Source organism: Camelus bactrianus, chromosome X (genome assembly GCF_048773025.1).
Source record: "Camelus bactrianus isolate YW-2024 breed Bactrian camel chromosome X, ASM4877302v1, whole genome shotgun sequence".
Lineage (NCBI taxonomy): Eukaryota > Metazoa > Chordata > Mammalia > Artiodactyla > Camelidae > Camelus > Camelus bactrianus.
Genome location: NC_133575.1, coordinates 100374794 through 100402482, shown reverse-complemented (window position 1 = coordinate 100402482; position 27689 = coordinate 100374794). Strand labels below are relative to the sequence as shown.

The following is a 27689-nucleotide window of genomic DNA, read 5'->3' as shown; positions in this document are numbered from 1 at the left end:
TCATTTTGTGTATAGGAGTTCTGATCATTCACCCCCTTACAGTGTGTGGCTCCTGCCTTGCAGCACCCCACCCACCACCAATATGGGGTTGAAATAAGATTACTTACTATGTATAAAGATTACAGTTTGCAGATTAGTATGCAGTTCTCTGACTTGAACCTCACAGCAACGGGGTGACAGGTACCAGGCATTCTACTAAGTGTTTTTCTCACATCCACCGTGTGGAGCATCATCTCCATTGTATTGACAACAGTCACTAAAGCGAAATAGCTTATCATACTGTGCTCCCTCTGCGCGTCTTGAAGTGCCTTACAGAGGAGAAAATGGAGGCAAATGACCTGCGTGAGGCTGCACAGCCAGCAAGTGGCTGAGCCAGGGCTCAAACCTCACAGGTCTTGTGGCTTTCATCCCACATTCTTTCTTCCTGCCAGTCAGGGCTACATCTCAGAATTGCATCTCAGAATTGGGCAGTGACCAAGGACAACCTGCAGAGTTCAGTAGCAAGTAGAAAAAAGAGACCATCTAGGTTGCCAACTAATGTGTCCAGTCAGATAGTAAAATCACATTCTTCTGTGCCTTTAGTTTGGCAGGGACATCTCCCAACCCTGCATTCTGCACATTATAGGAACTCACTCGGGCAGCAGGTATAAGTTCAGATAACATTTTAACTCTAATAAGGGCTGCTGGAGGAAGAAATGCACAAATAGCTCACCTTGGGGTGAGATGCTCAAAATAGTAAAAAGCCCCACAGAGGATATTTATTAGAATTACAATGATGCCTGTTTATGAAAACCCACAAGAAAAGGGGCACTTATGGCCCAACACACGCCCATTACAATTTATAGTGTATTTTTTACAAATGTGATTTTATTGGGGATCCGAATCAGTTCATGGTGTGAAGTGTTATTCTGTAGCACTCTGCATGTATTGTGGCCCATTCATCTTGGCCACAAATGCCCCAGGCATATCTCTCTCTCCAGGGTGACCAGTGCCAACCATGTGAACCCCACTGTGCTGCCCATAAGCTGATCAAAGCAGCATCAGGGTATCTGGAAGGAGAGCTGGTTTCACCAACCTGGCTTCATTTTGACATAATATCTAACTCCTACTTCCAGTACACTGTGAATGCCACATCTACTACTTGATTTCTCTTTTCAGCAGTTTTGCTTTGAAAGGAGTACAACTTGTTAGCTAAAGGCTTCATTGTGCCCCTAGGGATGAGCTTTGTGTGTGCTGTTAATCTATACAGTGCCAATCTTGATTATGCAGACTCTGTTAGTGACTACAAATCAGGGGCAGTGTCCCGAAGTGTCATTCAGAGACTGCTTGAACCATGATCACCCAGGAAGCTTATTTGCATAATCCTGGCCCTTCCCCAGACCCGCACAGTCAGAATCTCAGATCGTGTCGGGCATCTGCCTTTTTAACAGGATCTGCAAATTGCAAAACCAAAGCTTTATTTTTCAGAATATGGCCTTGCAGTAAGTACATGTCTCAGTTCTGTAACTGAGTCTTTGTCTTGCTTTTTTCAGACAAGATCTTTCCATTCAAGCCTTTATCTTTGCCTCTGCAGATTTTGACTTTTTCTTTATTAATTTCTAGGTTGTTCTTATTTTGTTTAAACTACCAGCACATTTCCAGTACTGCATTATTAATCTGAAAAGCTAAACTATTTTCCCCTTATTTGTGGGTAAATTTGCTATCTGCTACCTGAGTTTTAATCATAGATCATTGAGATTCCCAAGGTTATACTGCTAGAGAAGATAAAAACTAGGTAACCGCAAGAGTTATAAGGAGAACTTCATCTTTTACTTTATATCCCTGTGCCTTTCATGACATCCTGTCACAATGCATCACCAACAAAGATAAATGCTCATTTCTGTCCTTACAGATACAACCATCATTTTGTTGACATAAACTATGATATGTTTTAAGAGCCCTTTGCACAAAACAAGTGGTACAGAAAACTGAGTCCAAACAGAGACTCTTATTGGCCACACAAGTCCTTTTCAGCTCACACAAACAGATCACTTGAGGTCAGTCAACTGAAAATTTACCCAGTCAGGGAGAAATGATAGCCTTTTTTAATGCACTACTGCTTTTGCCTGGACATCTGAAATGCATACCCATGCTGTTGAGAGTTGAAAGTTACCTTGCCTTGTGTTTAGCTCGTCAGGCTTTTTGGACAGCTGTCTGTCAGCAGGAGGGAAGCAAGGCACTGCTGAGCTGGCTCAGGAAGCATCTGGGTGCAGGGAGTGCAGAGCTGGCCTGGATATCAGAAAGACTGGACCCCAGTGCAAATCTGGTCACTTTCTACTCATGTGACCTTAGACGAGGTGTCTAACCTCATTGAATTCCTCCTGCTTCCTTCCCAGGGGTATCAGAAGGAGCATAATAAAGACTCCTTGTGAAGGCACCTTAAAAACCAAAAGCTATTATATAAATGCTTCTTTCTGAATCTTAAATTATCAATCCCCTAGCCTGATAGCCTCAGTTGAAAAGCCCAACAGATGACCATATTTCTCTTTTGGTTTGTTCACAGACTCTGATAAGCCCAGCACTTCCAAGCAGGGGTCTGAAATGATGAGGAAGTTATCGTCTGCTCTATCCAAAATGTTCTCAGGATCTAATGCCAATGTTCCTAAATCTTCCTCACCCTCACCCCCTCACCAAGACAGAAGCTGAGGCTGCGACACCTGACATCAATAAGCATGCTGGCCTTCCTCAAAAAATAAATGGTTTTTGAAGCATGACATTGTGTCCTACACAGTAGTTCTCATAAATACTGAAAATCAGAGCTAAGGAAGTACAAAAAGGCAGCTGGAGAAAAGGAGGGTTTGATAAATGCTTCTGATAAGCATTGTGGAATGAAAAGAGAAGCCACGCCTCACATACAGATGCATCTGGCAGGCAATGTGGGCTTTAAACTCTGCTCTTGAGGGCCCTGCAGCCCTGCTGGGAAGGTAAGACTAACTTAGAAGCAAAAGTGTGACACCAATAAAACAGCGTGTCATCACATATTTTGGGTGCTCTAGGGGTTCAAAGAAGGGAGCCATTGCTGTGAGCTGGAGTGATCAGGATAAGTTTCCTGGAGGAACTGGGATTGAGGCAATCCTCAAAAGGACAGGAGTAGACAGGCCTGGAAAGTGCCAGGAAGGCTTTCAGCTTGGGTCGCACAGCTGCAAGCAGTGCTGCCATACCTGAACGACTTAGTTCAGCACTGTCCCATAGGGTGTTGTATGACGACGGAAATAGTCTATACATGCTCAGTCTGGTACGGTAGGCACCAGCCCCATGTGGCTGTTGTCACTAGTATGATTGAGGACCTCAAGTTTTCACTTCATTTCAATTTAAATAGCCACATGTGGCTAGTGGTTCCCTTAATGGACAGTGCAAGTCTAATTACTACACAGCCTCAGGGACACTAGCCAATTCAGATTAGGTCGAAGGGTTCCCTGAAAGTTCATTTCCAAAGCCTATCCCCAAACACATTGGGTGGCAAAGAGATGCAGAGATCTGACTCCTCAGAGGGGCTTTGAAGCCTCTAGGCATCCTCTTGGCCCCTTTAAGATAACGTGAACCAGCAACGTGGGGGGCGGGGGGCTCATGCTTTCCAGTCATACCTGTGCCCCTGCACTTCCCAAAACTCAACTGATGGAGAAAGGAGAGGCCCCATCAAGAACACCGAAGTTAACGAGTCACAAAAAGCAAATCAGAACCTACACCTGCCAGCTGGCCTCAAATAGTGCTTGGCTAGAAACTGCTTCCGTGGGATGGAAACACCACTCTGGTACTGAAACCAGCAGTCCAGCCTTCCTCTATCCACTCAGTAAACATAAAGACAACCACTCAACCAGTCATCCTCATACTCCAACTTTATCCAGGAATTTAGGTCAGTGGAAGGTCTCTGTCTTATCCAAAATGCCCCAGTGAAATGGTTCTAGGCCAGTAAATTTCCTTTATGCAGTACCTGTAGTCCATAAATGTTATGTTAACTGAACTCTAGTAAATAGAATGGCAGGCAGTTCTGCCCAAATATCATATCTACCCAAATTTGGCTGCCTTCATCTACTCACTTCTGCCCTCACATACTGAAGTTCATCACATGCAGCAGCATAAATTTGAAGTTATTTTTTAAAGGTCCATAATAATGACAAACACTCATCTTACATATATGGCTTTAATTTGTTTTTATTAAAAAGTAATACAACTCTAGTTCAGAACTGAAAAGTGACAAAAGGTACAGTGAAAAGTAAGGCTCTTCCCCTCTCCTCTCCAGAAGCGTTCTCTACTATCACTGGATCAAGTATCCTTCCCCAGATAGTCTATGGATGACAGTGTATTATTGTATGACTTTAGAAAGAAGTCTAAGTGAATAGCCTCCGTCAAAAAGGCATAAAAGAGAGAGGGAGGGAGATGAGAATGAAGGAGAGAGAGAATGGGAACATGCTATTCAACAGCTACTATTTCCTGATGTCACTGCTTGGGTCTGTTTCTGTGGTTGCATTTCTAGCTTCAAATAAAATTAGTCCTCATTTTAAAAAAATGCTTTTTTGTCTAGTGAACTAAATATCAAAAGGTGAATGAATACCAGGGAGGAAAGGCGCCTACCATAGCTGTTCGAAGCCTGCCAGCCAAAATACATTAAGAATGTATGAGCTGGTATCTACAGTCCTTGAAGATGGAACCACTTAAAGAAAAAGATGAAAGCACTAAAATACACAGCCTCACTTGCAATGAAAGAAAATTCAAATTAGAATAACCTGAAGGTATCACAATATACCTTTCAGAGAAGAAAAAGGGGATAAAATCATAAAATCCAGTGTTGCCCAGAATGTAGGGAAATAATTACACTTCAACTCTACAGTGCTGATAGTACCACATATTTGATCTTTCTGAAAAGCACTAACAATAAGTAAGACAGGCTATGGTTCTAGCTGAACTTTTGGACCCGGTAATTCCACTTTGGGGAATGTGGTCCAGGGGAAAAATATAAAATGAAAAAAATTGAAGACTGTATAAAACTGTTCATAGTAGTACTATTAATTATGAAGAAAAATCAAAACAATTCAAGTGAGGGACTGGTGTGGTGTATTATCAGGAAAGAATGCTGTACAGCCACTGGAAATGACAAGGGTAGTGACAATATAAACACAGAAATGCACATATAAAATAAGTAAAATCAGCACACAAATAGGATGTGTACTCTGATAACAATTACATGGTATACTATGATTTGGCAATCATATGGTATACTAATAAAAATCCAAAGGACTTAGAGATTTAAATTAATAATCATGAAGGGTTTTTGCTGTTGTTAGCTGCTAATAAATCCCTCTCTCTTGAAGAAACATCACAATCATCACCAACAATTATTAAGCCAATTACAACACTCACCTGTGGTAAATGGAACGATATCAAATGCCTTAGCTTCTTATGAGGCATGAGAAAAAAGAAAGCATTAGTTCAGACTTTCTTAAACTGCTTCTTTAAAGACAGTAGGTCATCTTCAGTCATCCCCAGAGTACTCTTCTACCTTCCAAGCTGGCAAGTGGTAACCAAATTTTTGACTGATGCTCATTATAGACAAAATATTGGCCTTAGATTAAATATCCAATTACAATAGCTGTATAGCTGGGTGACAGCCATAAACTTTAGAATAACTTAATTAAAATGTGTCATATGCTTTTGCCCCTTTATAGGACTTGGCACATAATTTCAGTATTTTTAATGATTCATCTAGGGACCAATGTATCTTTGATGACATGCAGTTGGGTATACTTAGTTTACAAATTGCCAAATGCTTATTGCAAATATAATTATTTCCTACTGAAAAAGATGACCTCCTGTTACTGATTTTATGATGCAGTTTGCAGTAACACTTGCAGAAATCAGGGGCTACCTATTTAGTAAAGGAAGGATGCTAGGTTAAATCCTTTCAGTGCAAATAATCACACCCAAATATAAACTTAGAAGACACTTTACACTTCGCTAGAATGCCATTTAGACAATGACCAGGTTATTCCTTTCAAAAAGCTTCAAAACACATTTACAGAACATGTCCAGATAAGGGTTACTTCCAATTTAGGATTCAATGAGTCCAGAAACTGCCAGGACAGACCCTTATCAGGTACATGCTCCAACAGGTTAGAGGAAGCAAAAAGAGACAGACAGACTGGGGTATTACTTGGGCCACATAAAAGAAATACTGATATGCCAAGAACTATAAAGTATTCTTAACGAACTCTTCATTCACTGTGGCTGTTGAGCTTTGAAGTCACTGGGAATTTGCTCACCAATGAATTCCAACTGCCTTCTGTGAGGCGAACCCACGAAAGGAACAAGTAAACATCACTGTTATCAAAGATGAACGAAAACCAGTGGCTGGCTGGCTGTTTCAGGAGGGGCACAGTGCAGGGTGTATTTGTGCCTCTCAGTTCTCTAACTGCAGGGAGTATGAGTGACTGACAGCTGCAGCCACTGAGCTCCTGAAATACAACACTGCCTTATTTTCCACTATCATTGCATCTTCACCAAAGCCAAACTTCCCATGGTCTGCTCTCAGCCAATGACAAAGTGTAGCAGAGATATTAAGACAGGTCATTCCTGCAAGACACAGGACTTCCCCAAACAGGTGACTTTTGAGTCAGGGATGCTGCTGGGGAAGAAGCCCACACTCATGAAGGATAGCAAGTGGACCTGACACTACTTCACAGATGCAGAAAGTAGACAGTGAGACTCAACGGGGAGAACAAGACAGTTTAATACAATACAGCAAACAGCATGAGTATCAGCAGAGTTTTGCCAGTTGCCCTGTCCCCAAGTCCCACAGGGAGTGCAACAGGCTCGGATGGATGCTGCCTATGCAGTGGATTGCATCACAGCTAAGGAACCCAGGGTCAAGGGCCTGGGACTTTTTGAGCAATGAGTAAACAAACCAGTGCTCCTCCCCTGGGAAGCAAGATATTAAATGGTAGTCACACTGTGGTCACCATGCCCTACACAAACAGCTCAGTATCAAGAGACAGATAAGCTCTGCTTTAAAGACTCTCACCAAGAATGTGCAGGGATGCTCAGGGCCTGTGGTGGACTGCCTCTCCTGAAAGACATTTGCTTTGCAAAATGTTTTTAAAACTGCACCACATAGTCTAAGCATTTGCCTACCCACTCCTCTTTCCTTCTCTCTCCTCCAGTGGCGTTAGACCTGCATCTAGTCCGACAGCTCTCCCTGACTCCTCCTCATTTTCCCTCACAGGCATTTATGCTAATAGATCTCTTATATATCTAATCCTATCTTGGCGCCTGCTTCTCAGGGGACCCAAACTATCACAAAGGGTGCCAGTGATGGTCCAAGAGAACAGCCTGTGTGAGATGGGCTCTGGGACAGCTTTAGTCACCATTTAGTGGGCAAAATGGACACTGTCCTGAGGGGGACGTGAGGCATGGACAGTCCCAGGCATGGTGTGTCCAACTGCTACAGATTTCTCTGGAGATGACCTGGGAAAACTGACAGAAGGGTCTTGCAAATGTGGTGATTCAGACTTTTGAAAACTCTAGGGGGAGCGGGAATAAGAACAGACAGTGGAAATGCCTGGATATGGTTAGGTTGTACTGATGCCCTGCAGCAGGGTAATGAGAAATGGATCACAGTTAATAAATAGCTCATGCTAAGTGTGAGAGCCAGAGGGCCTCCGCCGAGCTTCCAAAGAGGCCCTTAGTTCCTGCAGTGGAGGAGTGAACACAGCGGAGCAACAAAGAGGCCATGCAAGTGGCAGAACTACAGGGAGATTAAATACTCAGTGTTTAATATGATCCAGGTCTGCTTTGCAGTCAGGGCCACGTGACTTCATATGGTTGGAAAATCCTGGGACCCTGAGACATGGGGTAGGAACATCTGGCCAGACACCCCTGAAGGTGTTGGCTCTGCAGACACCCCCACCCACCCCTCAGTTTGCAGAGGGCGGGGGCCACTCTTCCGGAATAAGAGCTAGCACTTCCCCTGTGCTGGAAGATGCTACAGTGGGTGCTCCCCGCACCAAGTAATCGGTGTCCCCACTCTGAGCTGTGTCCAACCCCTCTCCTGGTTATCAAACTGGTAACTAGGATTAAATCTCAGCATTAGCTGGCTGAGGAAGGGCTGGGCCTAATAAAGGAGAGAGTATACCCCCAAACAGTTGCAAGAACTGGCTGGCAGTTACCAACAGGAGCGTAGGAAACACTGGGTTTGGCTTTCAAGGGCGCTGTTTCCAGAGGGCCACAAAAGCCAGAATTCAGAGTGGGGAGCACTTTCTCAGGATACAGGATTCAACCCCCTGGCCAGGACCACAGGGGATGAGAAGTCTCTACTAACTAACATGGCTCTTAGAGGCCTGGAAAAAGTGATGGCCACCACTAGACAAAGTAGAAATATCTGAGCTATCCTGGCAAAGGCCAGAGGAAAGAATGAAAAGGCCGAGGGAAGTAGGCATGCCGGAGTGGAGAGATTACATGAGGTCAAAAACCCCACCAGAGGGTAGTGTTCCACAGGAGGGCCCAGGAGACATTCCATTCACTGAGGCCATCAGGAAGGCACTGGTGAGAGGGGCACCACCATCACTAGGTTCAGAGGAGGCCTCCTCTGCAGGCTGAGGGCCAATAAGGAGGGTTGCGGGAGGTTTCCCCAATAAAAAGTCCTAATTCCTTGCTCAATTTCCAGATGTCTATCCATTTTCAGAACTGGAAGAGGTAGTGGGGCCCCTAGGATGGACAATGGCAAGTATATGATTCCCCTAGTACTTCACCCAGATGGACCTTCAGCCACTTACCTGGGTGTATGTATACAGGGGAAAGAAAAGCCAGATGTCTGAGGAATACTGGACTCAAGATCAAAGCTGACATTGATACCTAGAGACCTGACACATTACCACCACCCAGGGGGCTCCCGGGGCCAAGTAACAACTGAAGTCCTGGCTAAGAGGACTCACAGTGGACCTGCAGACCTACCCAGTGCTCATTTCCTAGTCCTCAAGTGTGTAACTGGAATTGAACTGGTGGTTGGGAGTGACTCTTCACGTGGGTCCTTGGCTTGTAGGGTAGGAGCTGTCACAGTGAGGAAAGCCAAGTGGAAACCTCTGAAACTTCCCCCACCTCACCAAGGACAAGAGAGTAAATTGTGGTGGTTCCTTTCCCGTGTCGACTTGACCCAATTAGTCAATTAAACACTAATCTAGGTGTTGCTGTGAAGGTATTTTGTAGATATGGTTAACATCTATCATCAGTGGATTTTAAGGAGGCTATCCTCCATTATCTGGGTGGGCCTCATCCAATCAGTTGAAGGCCTTAAGAGCAAAACATTTCCCTGAAGAAATTCTGCCTGTGGACTGCAGTATCAGGTACTGCCCAAGAGTTCCGAGCTTGCCGGGGCCTTCCCTATGAATTTCAGGCTTGCCTAACCAACCCCAACAACTCTATAAGCCAATTATTTGCTATATATATATATATATATATATATGGCATATGTAGATACAGACATGTATGTAAATCTTTCTCTGATAAAACCCTAATTGATACATAAATCAAAAATATTATATCCCAGGGAGATGAAGTAGATGTGCCACTACTAAAAACTTGAAAGATGTGGAGTAGCAGCCCCTATGATATCTCTGCACCTATGGCCATATGAGGGTTCCTATATGACCAGCTGGAAGAGGAGGAAAGAGCATGAGCTGGATTTACAAATGGGTCAGCAGCTCAGTAAGTACAAAATGAAGACGAGTGGTCTCTGTATTTTAGCAGATACGTTCAGGGGTGGAGAAGGAAAAATTTTCCAATGGATGGAACAGCAAGCAGTGCACTCAACTTGGTATGGAAGAAGTGGCCTGAAGTGACAATGTTTACTGAAAATATACAGACTCCTGGACAGTGGCCAACAGCCTGGCTGTCCAATTGGGAGCCTGGAAGGAAAAGGCTGGAAGATCAGAGATAAGGAGGTCTGGTGCAAAGGCTATGGACTGACATGAGGGAGCCAGCAAAAGTGTGAAGATTTCTGCATCACATGTTATCACCCATCAGAGAGCATCCACCATGGAAGAGGCACTAAACCACGAAGCAGATACAATGACTTAGCCAGGTGCAGGGGCCTTTGTCAGTGGTGACCACACAACTGGCATGATGGACACATAAGCAGAGTGGCCACAACGGCTGATGGAGGCCCAACAGCAAGGATTCCTGCTACCAAGGCTCATCTATCGGATTACTCTGACAGGTGACTTTGGTTCAAGCACTCACCATCGGTCTTGCTGAAATGTTCTGAGAACTCCACAGCAATCTAAGACTTTTCCTATCCACCTTCCTTCTTTCTTTTCCTTTCTTCTCCAGAAGTTAGACCTATATCATAGTCTGACAGCTTTCCCAGACTCCTCCAGCTCCTGCTCCATTTTCCTTCATGGGCACTACCCCACCAAAATCTCTTGCACATCTAATCTAGGACCCATACTAACACAGCAGGTAATCTAACTTAGTGCAGTCATTATTAAAGTTCTCTGTTTAGCGGGGTCAGAAATTCAATTTTAATAATTCAGCAGGCATATTAAGGGTTGGCCTGTGAACTAGCTCCTATCAAGCTCATAAGGGATTTCTCTCCAAATGAAAAAGATACAAGCCCAGGAGTGGGATTCCTGGGTCATACGGTAAGTCTGTTCCTAGTCTTTTGAGGAATCTCCACACTGTTTTCCATAGTGGCTGCACCAAACTGCATTCCCACCAGCAGTGTAGGAGGGTTCCCCTTTCTCCACAGCCTCTCCAGCATTTGTCATTTGTGGATTTTTGAATGACGGCCATTCTGACTGGTGTGAGGTGATACCTCATTGTAGTTTTGATTTGCATTTCTCTGATAATTAGTGATATTGAGCATTTTTTCATGTGCCTTTTGATCATTTGTATGTCTTCCTTGGAGAATTGCTTGTTTAGGTCTTCTGCCCATTTTTGGATTGGGTTGTTTATTTTTTTCTTATTGAGTCGTATGAACTGCTTATATATTCTGGAGATCAAGCCTTTGTCGGTTTCATTTGCAAAAATTCTCTACTTCAGGATGACACCTGCACCCCAATGTTCATAGCAGCACTATTTACAATAGCCAAGACACGGAAACAGCCTAAATGTCCATCAACAGGTGACTGGATAAAGAAGATGTGGTATATTTATACAATGGAATACTACTCAGCCATAAAAACTGACAACATAATGCCATTTGCAGCAACATGGATGCTCCTGGAGAATGTCATTCTAAGTGAAGTAAGCCAGAAAGAGAAAGAAAAATACCATATGAGATCACTCATATGTGGAATCTAAAAAACAAAAACAAAAACAAACAAAAACAAAGCATAAATACAGGACAGAAACAGACTCATAGACAGAGAATACAGACTTGTGGTTGCCAGGGGGGTGGAGGTTGGGAAGGGATAGACTGGGATTTCAAAATTGTAGAATAGATAAACAAGACTATACTGTATAGCACAGAGAAATATACACAAAATGTTATGATAACTCACAGAGAAAAAAATGTGACAATGAGTGTGTATATGTCCATGAATGACTGAAAAATTGTGCTGAACACTGGAATTTGACATAACATTGTAAAATGATTATAAATCAATAAAAAATGTTAAAAAAAAAAAAAGAACTACCAAGCAGACCAGAGAGATATGTAACGGAGCTGACAAAGTGTTCCCATCTCAGTAAGAGCAGCTACTCAAAAAGCAAACTAAGCCCAAAAGCAGCCTGGTATGTCTGGAACATGAAAAGGGAGCTGGCTAGCCAAAAGGTGGAAATAACCCACATGTCCATCCACTGAGGAATGGATAAACAAAATATGAAATAACCATACAATGAAACACTATCTATAAAAAGGAAAAAAGTACTGATACACGCTACAATGGAGATGAACCTCAAAAACATTATAGTAAGTGAAAGGCACCAGACACAGAAGGCCACATGTTGTATGATTCCACTTGGATGAAATGTCCAGAATGCATAAATCTATAGGAACAGAAAGCAGATTGGTGGCTGCCAGGGACAAGGAGGAGGGAATGGGGAGTGGCTGCTTAATGGGTACAGGGTTTCATTTTGGGATGATGAAAATGTTTCAGAATTAGATAGGGATGGTGGTTTTATAACTGTGAATGTACCAAATGCCACTGAACTGTTTCCTTTAAAATGGCTAATTTTATGTTATGTGAATTTCACCTCAATAAAATAAATAGATAAATACGTTGTAAGGAAAGGATGTGGAGACATATCAACCAAAAAAAAAAAAAAAGGAAAAAGGAAAAAAAAAGATGTCTATCATTTCTTACATTTCAAAGAAAGGGGGTGGGCAGGGGAGGTGGGGCGGGAGCAGGCTGATGTTAAGAATCCTGATCACATTTACACCAAGCAGTCTGAACCTAGTTAAGCCACATTTCTCTACTCTATGGTTATACTTGCCAACTGGAAAGGTCACTGCAAGGGTTCTAAACATCTAGCACAAAGACTGGAATTCTAGAATTGACTGGTATTTCCCCTTTCCTAGCCATTTCATCATAAACTGAGGTCACAAATTCAAGGACCATATTTATGAACCCAAATTTAGGATACGTACTCTGGTAAGTACCAAAAGCACCAAGCATATTCCCAGGGACAATGGGTTTTGCTGAAAAATCCAGGACATTTAGCTGTTAAAACCACAGCTCTCCCAATGATTCTAATACTCAAGGGATTGAAAGAATTCAGCCTCAGAGATGTTACATATAGAAATAGTAAAAACATAACTGAATTTCACTGCATTTTAAAAACACAGTTCATTTCCAATTGTACCGAGCAGCTGAACAGGCTGTGGCTTCAGTGATGCCTGCGGTCACTGGGATTAGAGGACTCCCGGTCCCGGGAGTGCCGGGCCCTCTTATGTCTGTGGGACTTATCTCGGCTCCTACTTTTACTTCTGTGACTACGCCCCTCAGAACGCCCGTTGTGCCGGCTAGAATGTGCATCTGAGCTTCGAGCTCTGTCTCTATCCCTGTTCCTTTCTTCTCTTTCTTCCCTCCTGCTGGATGACTTGTGCTCATGCTTGGGCTTCTCCTTCCTTGGCTCCCTCTCCCGGTCCTCTGCTCTGCCAGAGCAGCTTGTCCTGACCTCAGGGGAGCTGAGGTGGGGCTTCCGCACCTCCCTGGACTCTGACTTTGGAACCCTCTCCGATTTCTTGCTGCTGTGCTTTTTAGAGCCAGGGTCATCCTTTTCCTTTATCGTCTTGCTTCTGGGTGATGAAGAGGAGGCTGGCTGCTCTGCCTGTACCTCCTGGTCAGTCTTCTCTTTGTCTTTCTTTCTTTTCTTTTTTCCCTTTTTGTCTGGAGGAAAAGAGGAGCACAACAGTAAGACAAGGGAGATCGAAGAGATGGAGGATATGCAAAAGGAAAGCCTCCTTGGCAGCAGCGTGAAGCAGTCTCTTACTTCCAGAAAAGTGCCTCTGAGAAGCCAGGATGGATGTCTGTTACCCTTGATATGTCAAGTTGCTGTATAAGGCAAATCCTACCCTTAATTACCTCTTTAGAGACCCTACCTCCAAATACAGCCACATTCTAAGGTACTCGGGGGTTAGGATTTCAACATACAAATTTTAGGGGACAGAATTCAGCCCTAATGCTCTTAGCCTTCTGCTGATACCTCTCCTTTCCCAATTAAAGTAAGGTTCCCACATGCCCCACCTTCAGACTTAAGAACTGATTACCAACTCACAGTGAATGCTAGGAAGAGCAAACACTAAGACAACCCAGAATCTTCTCTTGGGTCTTAACGCTTTACCTTTTTTGTGTTTTTTTGTGGGTTTGTCATCTTCAGAGCCCTCAGATGAACTCTGTGAGGGGGTGTGAGCCCCACAGCCCCTCTCCTGGAGCTGTCTGGTCACATCATCCATTTCTTCTGAATCCTTAGGAGCCCGATAGTTAGACACATGATCCACCCGGATAGTTCTTCCTTTGATCTAAGACAGACAGGCAATGCTTCAGCAAAGACAGCCCTTCTATCAAACTATCTGAACTTAGCTGCACAAAGCCATTGTTTGAACCATACCCATTACCCTCCTGCTAATTCTACTTTTTGGAAAATCTCAAAAGCAGACCTGCCTAACAGGTGTGTCACAGCACATATACCTACACATTAATTCACTCAGGCCCCAGGGCAGCCGGGTGGGGCTTGGGGCAGCTGGAGCCCCCGGGGAAGCATCACTAGGCAGTCTCATCAGTGCACCCCCATGTGCCATACAAATACCTTCATGTTCTACATGCGCCATGAAGCGAAAAAAAAAAAAAAACCTGGGAATTACTGCCCCACAGCACAAGCAGCACGGAAAACTGTTAAGAATTTAGATGCACAAACAGTGAATTACCCTCAATCTGTAACATTAATTTACAGTGAAACACCATGAAAAAGCCTGGCAGCTAGAAGGAATTCCTGAAATGGAGCTCAATGCTACAGCTGCTTTCTCGACACGCAATTAGGATGAGGCCAAGGCAGACCAACAGTTGGGAGAGGGGAAGAACCTAGAAAAGACTTTCTTTTGTCTGAAGCCCTCAAATCGTGCTCTACCCTCAACCATACTAGAACAGCTGCCTCGCACTGATACGTTTGCTGCAAATCATAACTCATCAGGTGAAGAATCAAAAATTAACCCCTCACTTAAAATAAAAACATTCAGACAGATACATACTTATTCTAGAGGCAAAGTCATCCAAAATGTGAAGAGTCTGGCTTTCACTGTTCCATCCAAGGATAGGTTGTTATTCCTACTTTATGCCTGAGCACCTTCTGTTATCTATTCTATTCCCCATTTCAAAACATTTTTGAAAACCTTCCTTTTATGGTGACTCCCTTTCATGGCTGACTTTCTTAAAAACTAAGCCTAGAACCTTGTTCCACCCTGTCCTATAATCTCTAGCTGTTCCATACTGGTGCAACCAGTGACAAACTCTCCAGGTCAAGAGTCACCCCCCAACCTGTGACAATGCTCATTCAACTGCAGGGCTTTTCCTAAACGAGCAGAGGGACCATGTGGAGCACAGATAAGCCTCACTTGCCCCATCCCCTTCTCTTAGCCCAATGTCTCACTTACAAGGATGGAGGTGAGAGGGAACGGAGAAGAAAACTTCAGAATGAGTTACTTGTGTAGAATTTGTCATCGGATTTTAACTAGAGAACTTCCAAGTCCCAGTATTGCTAAGTCAGTGGAGATTTATGACAGACATCCATGGCTATGTCCTCAGTCATGAAACCATGAAGCCCCAAACCCCCTGACATGGGACAGCACGGTAGGGCAGTCTTTGCTAGTCTCTTTGTTCTCTGCTATATCAGAGATGAGAGTGGAGTGTGAGGAGGGAAAGGTGGGAAACAGAGGCCTGGTGGGGTGCAGACGGCATGGTACCTATGCTCTTGAGGAGATGGTTTGCTAAGAGATTGGGGAAAAGGAATGAGTGCTGGTGGGGTCATGAGCCAGTGGAATTATTTCGTGGGATCATTTCCTGGTCAGTATGTCCCCACACCTCTGCAACCTTCACAACACCCCCAGCTGCCCTTGAGCCTTTGGCTATCAGGTAGGAAATGAAACCGAACCCCTACACACAGGAAAAGTCCAGCCACATCCTGCTTAGTAAGCATACTCACCTTGATCCCATTAAAATTGTCAACAGCCAGAATTGTGCTCCTCTGGTCTTCATAGCAGAGGAAACAGAATCCTTTGGATTTCCCAGTTTTCTTGTCTCGTACCAGATTAATGTTAACAATCTCCCCATATCTATTTATTTTACAAAAGAGTAAGACACTATTGATTTAAAATGTAAAAACTTTCAGATTGGATAACAAAACAAAATTCAAATTATATGGTCTGTACAGGAGACACATCTAGAACAAGTTAACATAGAAAGGTTAAAAATAAAAAGTTAGACAAGGATACATGAAGATCAGCCAATTAAAACATGGGTGATACTATTAAGATCAAAGATGAATTCAAGGCCAACAACAGAAAAAAAAACATTTAAATGTGACTATGAGGGCTCTTTTACACTGAAAAAAGGTCCTAATACATAACAAAGGTATGTCATGAAATTTTATACATAAATTAACAAATAAAAAAATTTAATTAAAAATACAGAGAGAAACTAATAGTGAAAGTTATGAGATTAACATACCATTTTAAGTTTATAACATATAATATTGAGAAAATAGGTCAGAGGAATTAATATAAAATTATACAATATAAATACAAATAAACATAATTAATAATATAGCAATTATACTGTTAACAAATATTCACAGACTAGTAGGTATATAGATACATTTGATCTTACAAAAATATGACAATTTCTTCTCAAGAATCCATGAAACGTGTTAAAACTGACTATAGACTAGGTCTCAAAGTAAACGTCAATAATCTCCAAAAATAGCACACACCATGTTCTCCAATCACAGTGTTATACAGCTGGAAATAATAAAACAAAAAATACCCTACTAACTAGAACTTGAAACCTACTAAAGGCAACAACTGGACAAAAGAGAAAGTGAAACAAAATTTTTTTTAAAAAATCAATGGCAGACAATTTATAAAATAACAAAAATGAGAACATATACCAAAACGTACAGGTTATGGCTAAAACCACACTCAGGAAAATTTGTAACCTTAAAGAATTTTATTGTTAAAAAGGAAAGAATGAATATAAGAGAAAGCAAATCTAAGGAAAGCAGATGGGAGTTAATAAAAATAAAAGCAGAAATTAATTAAATGGAAAATAGAACAAATTCTACATTATTCTTCATAAAAAGATTAATTCCAAAAAGTTAAAGCTTCATAAATTTAAAAATACAGTCATAAAACCAAAATTGTAATTGGCGGACAGGTTAGAACATGAACATATATATATATATACACCTTGGCCCGAAATCTAGCATCTTACTTAACAGAAAACACTAGAAATGAATTCCAGTCTGTTCCAGTGTAGGCCTCAGTAAAAAAAAAAATAATAAAAATAAAAAATAAATAAAAACAGGCCAGAATCCCCAAGACAGCCTCCTAATTCATCCAACTTCTTGGATTTTCCACATTAGGAGAGTTCCAGAACGATGTCCTGGGACTGATCAAGACTAGAACAAAAGCTTCAGCCCTCCCGATGCAGGGAGGTTTGTCAGCCCAGAATTCAAATAAATGGCTTTTCGGATGCCACAAAATGCATTCTGGAAGCAAACTACTCTAATGAGCCAGAAGGTAGGAAATGAAAGGGGACTTACTGTGAGAACACACAAATGATGTCTCCTTCAGTCAGTTCATAAGGAAGCCCTCCTAGAAGAGAAAAAGAAATCTCAGTTCAGCAAACATTTACCATATGTCTACTATGTACCATGCATGTACTAGGCCAGGGACTGGGGGCATGAAGAAGAGTAAGCCATAGGGTTTGCCCTCAAAGAACTCATGGTCTGATTCAATGACAGAAGCACATATAAGATGTAGCAGTAGTACAGAAAAAAGGAGTGAGTAACTTTGAGTGGAAAGGTCGGGGTCACCCCTAACCAAACTAAGCCTCCTCACACTCAAAATCTTATGGACAAAGCAGATAATACCCAGCTTCCACAATCTTGAAATTGTCTTCTCTTTCTCCACAGATTCACAGCTAAGATCTAAAATTAGTTTAAATATGCAGATATTAGCCCCACCTCACACAGACTAAGGATTATAAAATCAATTGTTAAGCATTTCATAGGAAATAAATTCATTGTTAAGCATTTCATAGGAAATAAATTCCCCTGCAAATGTTTCCTTCCTCATTTGTAAAATAGGAGTATCAGTACTCACCTCACAGACTAAAACAAGCATATAAAGTGCTTAGCACAATATCTGGTGCAATAACCTCTTCGAATAAACTGTCAAATTACTAGATGTGAGACAAAGTGAATACAGGGATGGTGATACGGCCATGGATAGAAGGAAGGAGCTAACTGGATTTGGAAAATAAATTCTGAGAAAAGTGGAATGAGTGGGGGAGGGAGTTGGCAGTAATATGGGATAGTGGCTAAGACTATAATATAAGTTCTAGAGTCCCATAGTTCTTGCTGATTCACTTACTGGCTATGTGACCTGAAAGAAACCCATTAACTTCTCTGCACCTCAGCTTCCTTCCCTGTATATTGGGGGAAGGAGGTAATGATAATAACGGTCTCTGAGAAATCAAGTGGCACGATTCTTAGCACAGTGAACGTCAGATAGTACTCATCATGAGCACTGATTTGGCAGAGAGAAAACTAGAACTGGGGGAGAAAAGAGATATGGAAAACGGATTTACAGGCAGACAGAGGAAGGAAATAAAAGAGGGTGGTGAATGTCGGGAAGAATGAAAGGCGGGAATGCTGAAATGTTAGGAAGCGGGCCAGGAGAGAATGAGGAGCCCTACGGAAGAAAGATGCGGGCCTTACCCAGGAATATCCAGGCGCTGTCCTTGTACTCGGAGTGCCAAGACACTTTCTCTGCCACCCCCAGCTGGACCTCACGTTCATTCAGCTCGTTGATCAACTTCACTTTAGTTAAAGGGCTGCAGAGGAGGCGGAAAAGAGGACAAGTAAGCGCGGCCCGGCCTGAGGTAAAGGAGAACAAAACTGGGGGACTAATTTTCTAGTCCCCGCACCACTCCCGCCCCTCGGCCCCGCAGATGCTCAACCACCCTCGCCCCGGTGGGCTACCCCCAGCTGCCTGTCCCCATTTGCTCAGACAGAACCTGAGGCCTTACTTCATCTCCGCGGGTTCGCGCTCGGCAACTAGGAAGCGACTTCCAGAAGAGGCTGCATGACGCATGCGCGGCCCCGATGCCGCGCGCCCATTGGTCCCTGCAGAGCTTGCGTGCGCCGGAAGAGCTCGGCCGCGCGGGGGCGGGGCGCCTGCGCACTCGCTGGGGAAGCGGCTTTCATCGTTCGATTAGGACTTGCTCTTCTGGAGAGTTTTTCTCTAGTCTCTCGCTTCCTCTGTCTGTGAAATAGGGCAAGAGTGCGAGCCTGGTCTGTTACAAGACTACCAGCTCCTGAACGACGCCTGGTATTGATTGGGTTAGCTATAAATGCCTGCTGAATTAAGACCGAAAAAGCTGCCTGATACCGCGATTTGAGTCCCAGCCTTCTCTCCCAGTGCAAATCCCCACTCTGGCCTTCCCTCCCAGCCGGTTGCTCATGCGCACACCCCGATAAGAGCATCCCTGTTCAGGAGTTATGGCAGGAAAGTGAAGAAGATATGTGAGAGGGTAAATCTTTTTTGTCTCGCAAATCCCGATGCGTAGGCAACTGACCAGTGTGCCTCCATAGGTTGAATTGAATACCCAGGTATGTGTGAAAGATGCTACCCCTTTTCCATAGTCTCTCCTACTTAAGCAAGAGGTAGAAATTGATATTGTTAAATTCATAGCTAACACTTGCAGATAATGCTTGATTGTGTGCTAAGCAATTTACATGTATTGGCTCTCCATCCTCAACAACCCCACAAAGTCTATAGATACAATTATCCCCATTTTATAGAAAAAGAAACAAATTCAGAGGAGTTAATTCTCTTGAAAGGTTCTCTGCCTCTAACTAGCAGGTCTGGTTGATTTATCCATTTTTACTGAGCATCTGTATTTGTCCTGTACAGCAAGTCTGTAGACAGGAGTTTGATAGGGTCCTCTGCCTTCAAGGAGCTAATAATATCATAGAGGAGACAGGATATGTTTGCTTGATAGGTTTCACTACAGAAATAATCAGGAACCTGTAGAAGAGATGGTGGCATATAATGTGTGATTTAAGCCATATTGAAGATTTGAATCCATCTTGCACTGTCCATATCAATATCTGGTTTCAGACCATGCGTGATCTAAAAGTGAAAGTCCAGAGCTGTGTAGTTCTCTATGTAGGCCTACCTCAGAGCCCCATAAACTAGGCACTTCATAAAAGCACCTTGATGATGAGGGACAACTGTACCCTCAGTGGTTCATCGTGTATCAAGTGTCTTGCCAATAAGAAGAACAGAGGTTGCCCACTAAGAACAGTTTTTCTTCGTTCATTCTGTGTCCATTCCCCTCCCCAACTCCAACCCAGCTATTCATTAACTTTGTAGGATTACCTTGGCAATGAAAACCAAACAGTGACAGATTGCATACAAGTTTTATCTGCTCCTAGAAACCTTGCGTTGCTTAGTTGTAGGGTTGAAATAGTCACTGCAAAGTGGTAAACTAGTGTGCAGCATTATCTGGCTGGATTCTTTAGGCGACTGTGAAATGAGAGAATTGGAGCAATATCTGGGCCTCAGTCATCAGAGTTCAGAAGGAAGCTGAAGCCAAAGAGGAGAGTGAGACCAACCAAATAATGGCCACCTTGAATGACAAACCCTGGTCCTCCTCTCACATTAAGTTCAGAGGGTCCTCTGGATCTCATCCCCTTTTCACTCAGACTTATAGATATCTCTAGGCATTATGTTATCTACCAATTCCTACCAATTGGAAGCACACCCATGGAGATGTCCCAGACAAACCGGGAAGATTTTCAGCTCTCCCAGCTTCTACTCCTTTCTCCACCAATAACATTCATTTAGCACCCATTGTATGCAGAGCTCATTTCTAGGTTCTGTGGGCAATGCTAAGGAAACTGAAGGCACTTCCCACATTCAAGGAAAGGCTGAACAATATGTCTAGCCAAATTCAACTCTCCACTTCACCAACCCACCACAGCTTTCTCTCCTGACTTCTCTGTTCCAGGCAATATCATCACCATTTTCCTGGTTGCCCAGGTTCAACAACAAGATGTCATACGTCAGTCTTCTCTCCTCCTCACCCAAAGATATCTATCCAATCACCAATTCCTAATAACTGCACTCCTATAGTGTCTATAAAATACATCTTGTCTACTCTCAGTGCTGTTTGGAGTCATTATCACATGCCTCCTAGCTCTTTCAGTACTCTTACAACTGCCCCAGCCCCTATTCACCAGTCTTTTCTCCCACTGCTCCCCACCATGAAGCCTCAACTTCAGGCAGGCTACACTTCTATCCATTCCCTGGAGGGCCCCTTTCATTATCCAATCTAGACACCTCTTCTGAGAGAGCCCCATACCCCTTGGCTACCTGCCTCTCTCTGATTGAAACCTGCCTTAGGCTCCAGACTCCCACCAAGGCATCTCTCATGCAGGAAACCTTTCTGACTTTGCCAGCCCGCAGTGATGGCTCTGCTTCTGAATTCTGCAGCACATCACAGCCCTTTTATATTCTTCCCCTCTCCCCGCTCCTCATCCAAAAAGATTGTGGGATCCTGGAAGGTAAAGGCTCTGCATTTTTAAGTTCTCAGCACCTCAAACTTCAGAGACTTTCCTGCACACATAGCAAGCAACCAATACACTTATTGGTTAATGAAACTGAAAATACTCACAACTATGGTTACCTTCAGGGAAACACATGAGGGTATGGGGAAAGGGGCTTTTATTTTCCCATCGTTCCTTTCTATTCTGTTAGTATTTTCATACCTTTGTCCAGGTATCTTACCTTTATCACATTTTTTACTTTGTCACATGTCCATGTTATCTTGGCAGAGAAAGCATGACCTCAATTTTCTCATTTTTGTCTTTTACTCATTCATTCAACAAATATTTATTGAGCAACTATTATATGCTAGATATTGTCCTAAGTGCTGGGATTATAACGTTAAACAAGCAAGTGGAGTTCTTGTTCTTATGGAGTTTACATTCTTGTTGGGAAAGAAATAAAATAGACACATAAATATATATCTGATGGTGATAAATGCTATGAAGGAAAAATAAAGCAGCATTAGGGGACAGAGAGTGACAGAGTGTTACTATTTTATAAAGAGTGATCAGTCAAAGAAGGCCTCCCTGATAAAATGATATGGAGGCAGAGACCCACAAGAATATGGGAAGCAAGTCTTGGGGGTATCTGGGAGAAGAGTGTTCCAGGCAACTGGAACAGTACATGCAAAGGTCATGAGCAGGGGTGTGATTGAGAAGGCCAGAGTGAGGAGAGGAGCAGGCAAGGGAGAGAATGACAAATTTTTGTTTATTTAACAAAATCTGATTTAGTACCCACCATGTACCAGACACTGTTCTAGGTACTTTACACATATTAATTCATTTACTTCTCAAAGCAACCCTGAGGTAGATACTGTTATCCCCATTTTGCAGATGAGGAAACTGAGGCACAGAGAGATTAAGTTACTTGCCCTAGGTCACACAACTGGTAAATGGTAGAGCTAGGATTTGAATCCAGGTAGTGTGGCTCCAAAGTCTGTACCCTTAGCCACTATGCACAAGATAAGCAGGGGTCAAGGGAGCAGATCAGGCACAGCCATGTTGGGTGAAAACTTTGGATTTTACTCAATGTGAGGTAAGAAGCCAACAAAGGATTTTAATCTGACTTACAATTTTAGCAGGATCACCTTGGCTGCAGACTGGTGGCAGTAGAGGGCAGGGGAGTGGGGGCAGTGCCTAGAGTAGAAGTAGGAATCCTAGTTAGGAAGCTCTGCAACAATTCAGGCAAGATATGAGGGCAGTTTGCCTCAGGGTCATAACAAAGGAGGTGGTGTTCCATGCTGGTCATTTTTAAGCTAAAAATATATATAAAAAATAAATAAGATCAACCTAACATCAAGAAGACCACAAGACCCAGTCCCTGCCTTTGAGCAGCTCACAATGTTACCAGATGTGTGAATAAATATAATACAAAGGGATGAGTGTCATAATGAAGGCACAGGGGAAATGCTGTTGAACTAGATAAGGAGTTGATTAACTCGATTACTGGGGATCAGATGGAGCTGGGGTGGAAAGCAGATTGTTGGGGAAAGCTACAGAAAGGCAGGTAACAGTTGAGCTAGGTCTTGAAGGCAGTCACCATGTACATGGAAGACAGAGGGTGGGTGCCATGCAAAGTGAGCATTTCGAGCAGAAGAATAACCATCAAAGGCCAGAGCATCAAAGTGCGAAAAGTACGTGGTGTGACTAGGGAATGGAATGGGGCAAGGCATCCCATGAAGATGGAAGAGTTCAGGCCATTTTATGAAGGGCCTTGTAGATAAAGCTAAGAAGTTCAGAGTCCAGTCTGTAAGCAGTGAGAAGCCTGATCAAGAGACAAGTTGAGGGGCAAGCCAAGTACTCAGAGACAAAGCACAAGGAAGGCCTGTCTTGGCTCAAGTCACAAGGATGTCTCATGTAGGCTGGCAGCATTTTTCTTGTGTGTGGTGGGGGCCAGCGTCCTTCATGAGGCTGGACACAGGTTTTCAAAGCCATAGGATGACGCCACACAGCTTTCACTCTATCGCTGGTCAGCAACTTACATTTCTGTAACAACATTCCAATTCTGGAGAGACCAAGTGACAGAGTTAAAAGAATATAGACTCTGAGGCTTGGCAGACCTGAGTTCAAACCCCAGTTCTATCACTTTCTTGCTGTTGAACCTTGAACAATTTAATTAGCTTCAATGAACTTCTCTGTGCATTGGTGATACTATCATCTCGCAGGGCTATGGTGAGGATTAAATGAGATCATGCATGTAAAGTGTGTGTGATAAAAGGTAGATATTACTAATATTAACAATAATCTTAGATAAACAACAAGGTCCTACTGTATAGCACAGGGAACTATATTCAATAACCTGTAATAACCTATAATGAAAGAGAATATGAAAAAGAATATATGTATGTATATAACTGAATCACTATGCTGTACACCAGAAGCTAACACAACATTGTAAATCAACTATAATTCAATTTAAAAAAAAAACAGTAATCTTCTCAGAGTCCGCATACCCCCAGTTACAATCCCCTCACCCCTTCTGCAACTCCCAAATCTTACCCCCAGATCTTCCTCAGGAAAAAAGTCAGAAACGACTGCCTGAGAGTTGGAGGGCTGCAAATAAAATTCAGGCTAGAATGGCCCCTTGAGCGTAGTCTTTCTTGAAGTATATTCTTCAATGAAAAAAGCAAGAAATATTAATTGAATATGTATTTTCTCCCTTCGCCCCACCCCATTTCACAAGCCATGGGCATTAACGCCCCCCCCCCAAAAGTGTGTGCCGTATCACCTAACTCCTACTCTGTAGGGAAGGGAAGGATGTTGATGTACTAGTCCCAACAAAATAAATAAATAAAAGGAGCAAGAAAGGTCTGAGCCCTGAGTGGCAGATTCAAACATCTTGGTAGTCACTGTGTCCCTCTGGCCTGCATGAGGGCACAGCTGTAATGTAAAACAATCACAGCAACCCAGAAGTGCCCAGAAAAGCTTTCCTTTTAGAGACCTTTCCTATGTATATAGGTAGACAGGAGCAAAGCCTTTCCAAGGATTGCTTGCTCCCTGCAGAGTGCCTGCCCTCTGCTGGGCTTCCTGGTCATTGGCATTTGGCATCTCAGGCCGGCAAGCTTTTTCCTGGCTAAGTAGCAACCTTTGTAGTACTGCCACCAAATGTCTCCTGGGCAGTAGACATTGCCAAGCAGCAATATAACCAGGACTCAGCTTTTGAAATGTCTCCTCATAATAACCCTTTAACTCAGCTTATTAGCTTCCTATTGCTGTCATACAAATTACCTCACATTTAGTGCTCAAAACAAGACAAATTTATTATCTGATAGTTCTTGAGGCCAGAAGTTCGAAATCAGCTTCAATTGGCTAACATCAAAGTGCCAGCCTGGTTCTTTCTAGAGGCTCTGGGGAAGAATCTGTTTCCTTGCCTTTTCCTGTTTTTAGAGGCCGTCTGCACGCTGTGCCTTGTGACCCCTTCCTTGCATCACTCCAACCTCTTGCTCTGTCATCACAGAGTAGGGACTGAGAGACAACTCAGTGGGAACAATGGTGTTTTGCACCACTGCAGGATCTCCTTCCAAGGCCCTCCTGCTAGGTGAGCATTCATCCTCTGTTTGCATATTTCCAATAACAGAGAGCTCAATGTTTTCCAAGGCTGCCCAGATTAGTTTGAATCAGCTTATGCATTCCTAAAAGGACAAGGTGGAAAACAGGAAACTGTTGATGGCTTAAAGAAAAGAATTAAATGTCTAGGGCATGAGCCAAGGAAGAGTAGACTGAGAGGAGCATCTGTTGAGGGATGGAGGGAGAAGAGACCTGGGCAGCAGAGAACACTGGTGTGGTAGGCTGAGTAATGGCCCACTGCCACCAAAGATGTGCACATCATAATCCCCGGAACCTGTGAATACTTTACCTTACACAAGAAAAGGTACTTTGCAGATATGATTAACTTAAGGATTGTGAGATTGGGGTGTGGGGTAGGGATATCATGGATTATCCAGGTAGACTCAAAGTAATCACAGGGTCCTTCAAAAGAGGGAGCAAGAGGATCAGAGTCAGAGGAGGAGATATGATTACAGGAGCAGAGGTCTGAGTGATGCACCATGAACCAAGGAACGTGGGCAACTTCTAAAAATTGAAAAAGGCAAGGAAATTATCCTCCCCTAGAGCCTCCCAAAGAAATGCAGCCCTGCCAACACCTTGATTTGAGCCCTGTGAGACCTGTTTGAGACTTCTGATCTTGAGAACTATAAGACAATACATTTGTGTTGTTTGAACCACTATGTTTGTAGTTATTTGTTATAGCAGCAAAAGGAAACTAGTACAATCAGGCATCTGAAGGTGGGAGAGAGGACAGGACAACTTTAACGTGCATACAGATCACCTGGAAATCTTGTTCAAATGCAGACTGTGCTTCAGTAAGTCTCAGGCAGGGCCTGAGATTTGCAGTTATACCAAGCTTTCAGGTCATACCAATGTTCCCAATCTGATATACCCTTTAATTAACAAGCGGCTAGAAGACAATCAAGAAAAATACCTGTGGGACATTTCACAGTTCACAAAGCCTTTTCACATCCATCATAGCTCATTTTATCATCCCCATGGTGCTGAAATGTATTGTCCCCATGTCACACATGAAGAAGCCAAAGCTAAGTCAGAGAGGTGAATCATTTGTCCAAACAAAAGCACAGAAATAGTTTCCGGCTGGCCCCCAGTTGTCCTGACCCCATAACCTGCGCTTTTGCCATTGGACAGTGGTTCTCACCCCTGGCTGAATGTTAGAATCACCTGAGGACCTTTTAAAATTCCAGATGCAGAGGTCACACCCCAGACTAATGACATCAGAATCCCTTGGTGTGTGACCCAAACGTCAGTAGTTTTGGAATCACCAAGTGACTCCACTGCACAGCGAAAGTTAAGAACCTTTTCACTAGAGTGATGATTCTCTAAGTAGGGTCCTGGAACCAGCAGCATCAGCATCACCTGGGAACTTTTTAGAAATGCAGATTCTTGGGCCTACTCCAGACCTGGGGGTGAGGCCCAAGAATCTGGGTTTTAACAATTTCCCCCACCCCAGGGGATTCTGATGCGCTCTTGAGTTTGAGCATGGGCTTGAAAACGGCCATCTTGACTCCATGCATGGAATCAAGGACTGGGGGGGAAAAAGCACACCTTAGATCCAGGTATAAAATTAGACCAGGTGCTAAGGAACCAAAACCAGCCTCCTAATGGATGTCCCAAAGAATAAGAACTGTTTTCAGGTTGGCAACTTGAATACCAAGTCCCCACGCCACAGCCTTTCTGATCCTTTGTCGGAGAGACATCTGCCAAAGGCCCTCTCAGACTGTCAAAACATCCTGGAATATGTTTGCCTCCAACTCTGCACCTTGCTCTCCACTCCCTCACTTAAAACACTAACCTTTCCCATTTGTGCTCTCACCTGAACTGAGTAAATAAGCTTCTAACCACTCTGCTCACCACCCCTCTCTTCTTGGTATCCAAGATGAGAGTAGCGGGCAAAAGATTAGTTCTAATGTACCCGAGCAAATGGATATACAATCTAAAATAGAAGTGACCTGCACAGCCGCCCTCCCCGGGCTCATCTCACCTGCCTCAGCAATCCTGCCACACTCTGGCCTAACTCAACCCCTGGAAAATGGAAAATTCCACAACCAAAGATTCAAGCAGACACTTACCAGAATGCAGCTCACTGCCGCTTCTCCTGTCCCAGCGATACCTCAGGTCTACAGGACCAAGAAAGGGCAAGGCTGGTAGTCACAACTCATGACCAGAGACATGGCCCAAAGTGGTGCAGAAAAAGTTCTCAATGAGTGTATCCAACAGACAGCAGCTTTAGACCAGGAGTGGGCTCTATTCTAAACTGAATGGCAGGTAGTAATGATTTTCTCTTTTGTTTCTCCGGCCCTTCTGAATCCTCAACTAATTAAGATCCAAGGGATGAGAAATAGGGGATCAGAACACCCTATTTGAAAGAATTAGAATCTCATGTGTTAGGAAACAAAAGATAAGAAACAGCCTAAATGGGTGTTGACTCCCTTGAAAGTATGCTGGGCCCTAAAATAGTTTGCCTGCCCCACTTCCACTTCAACCAAATATGATCATCTTGCTTGATTAAAAGCAGCCATAATAGTAACTGAGAATCAGTTATTAAGCAAACACTTAATTAATGTGAGATTAGTTGTTAAGCTAGTATCTGAGGCTTAGGAAGAAAAGAAGTGGACATTTAATATTAAGCTATGGAGGAAGAAAAAGTGTGATCAGACTCAATTATATCTTCTACCAGACAGGCCACCTGATGAAGGCTCCATTCCCTCCAAACAAAGTCCTTGAAACATCAGTGAAGGGAGGGAGCCTGGTGAAACAACATG

At 43.2% G+C, this 27689-nt stretch overlaps 2 protein-coding genes across 2 annotated transcripts in view; one reads left to right on the top strand and one right to left on the bottom strand.

The window, feature by feature from the left end:
* Positions 1–2753, top strand: part of LOC105079685 (fibrous sheath-interacting protein 2) — a 66830-nt gene extending 64077 nt beyond the window's left edge. The window contains exon 22 of the mRNA XM_045505466.2: positions 2543–2753. Coding sequence (XP_045361422.1) covers positions 2543–2685 — 143 coding nt within the window. The 3' untranslated portion in view covers positions 2686–2753. The remainder of the gene's footprint in view (positions 1–2542) is intronic.
* A 1420-nt stretch (positions 2754–4173) lies between these two features.
* Positions 4174–18888, bottom strand: RBMX2 (RNA binding motif protein X-linked 2). Its single transcript, XM_010968433.3, has 6 exons — positions 18774–18888; positions 18463–18578; positions 17284–17335; positions 15667–15796; positions 13813–13990; positions 4174–13358 (listed from the first exon to the last, which is right to left on the bottom strand). The coding sequence occupies exons 1-6, from the start codon at positions 18836–18838 to the stop codon at positions 12856–12858; spliced, it is 1044 nt and encodes a 347-aa protein (XP_010966735.1). The 5' UTR covers positions 18839–18888; the 3' UTR covers positions 4174–12855.
* Positions 18889–27689: the final 8801 nt, after the last annotated feature.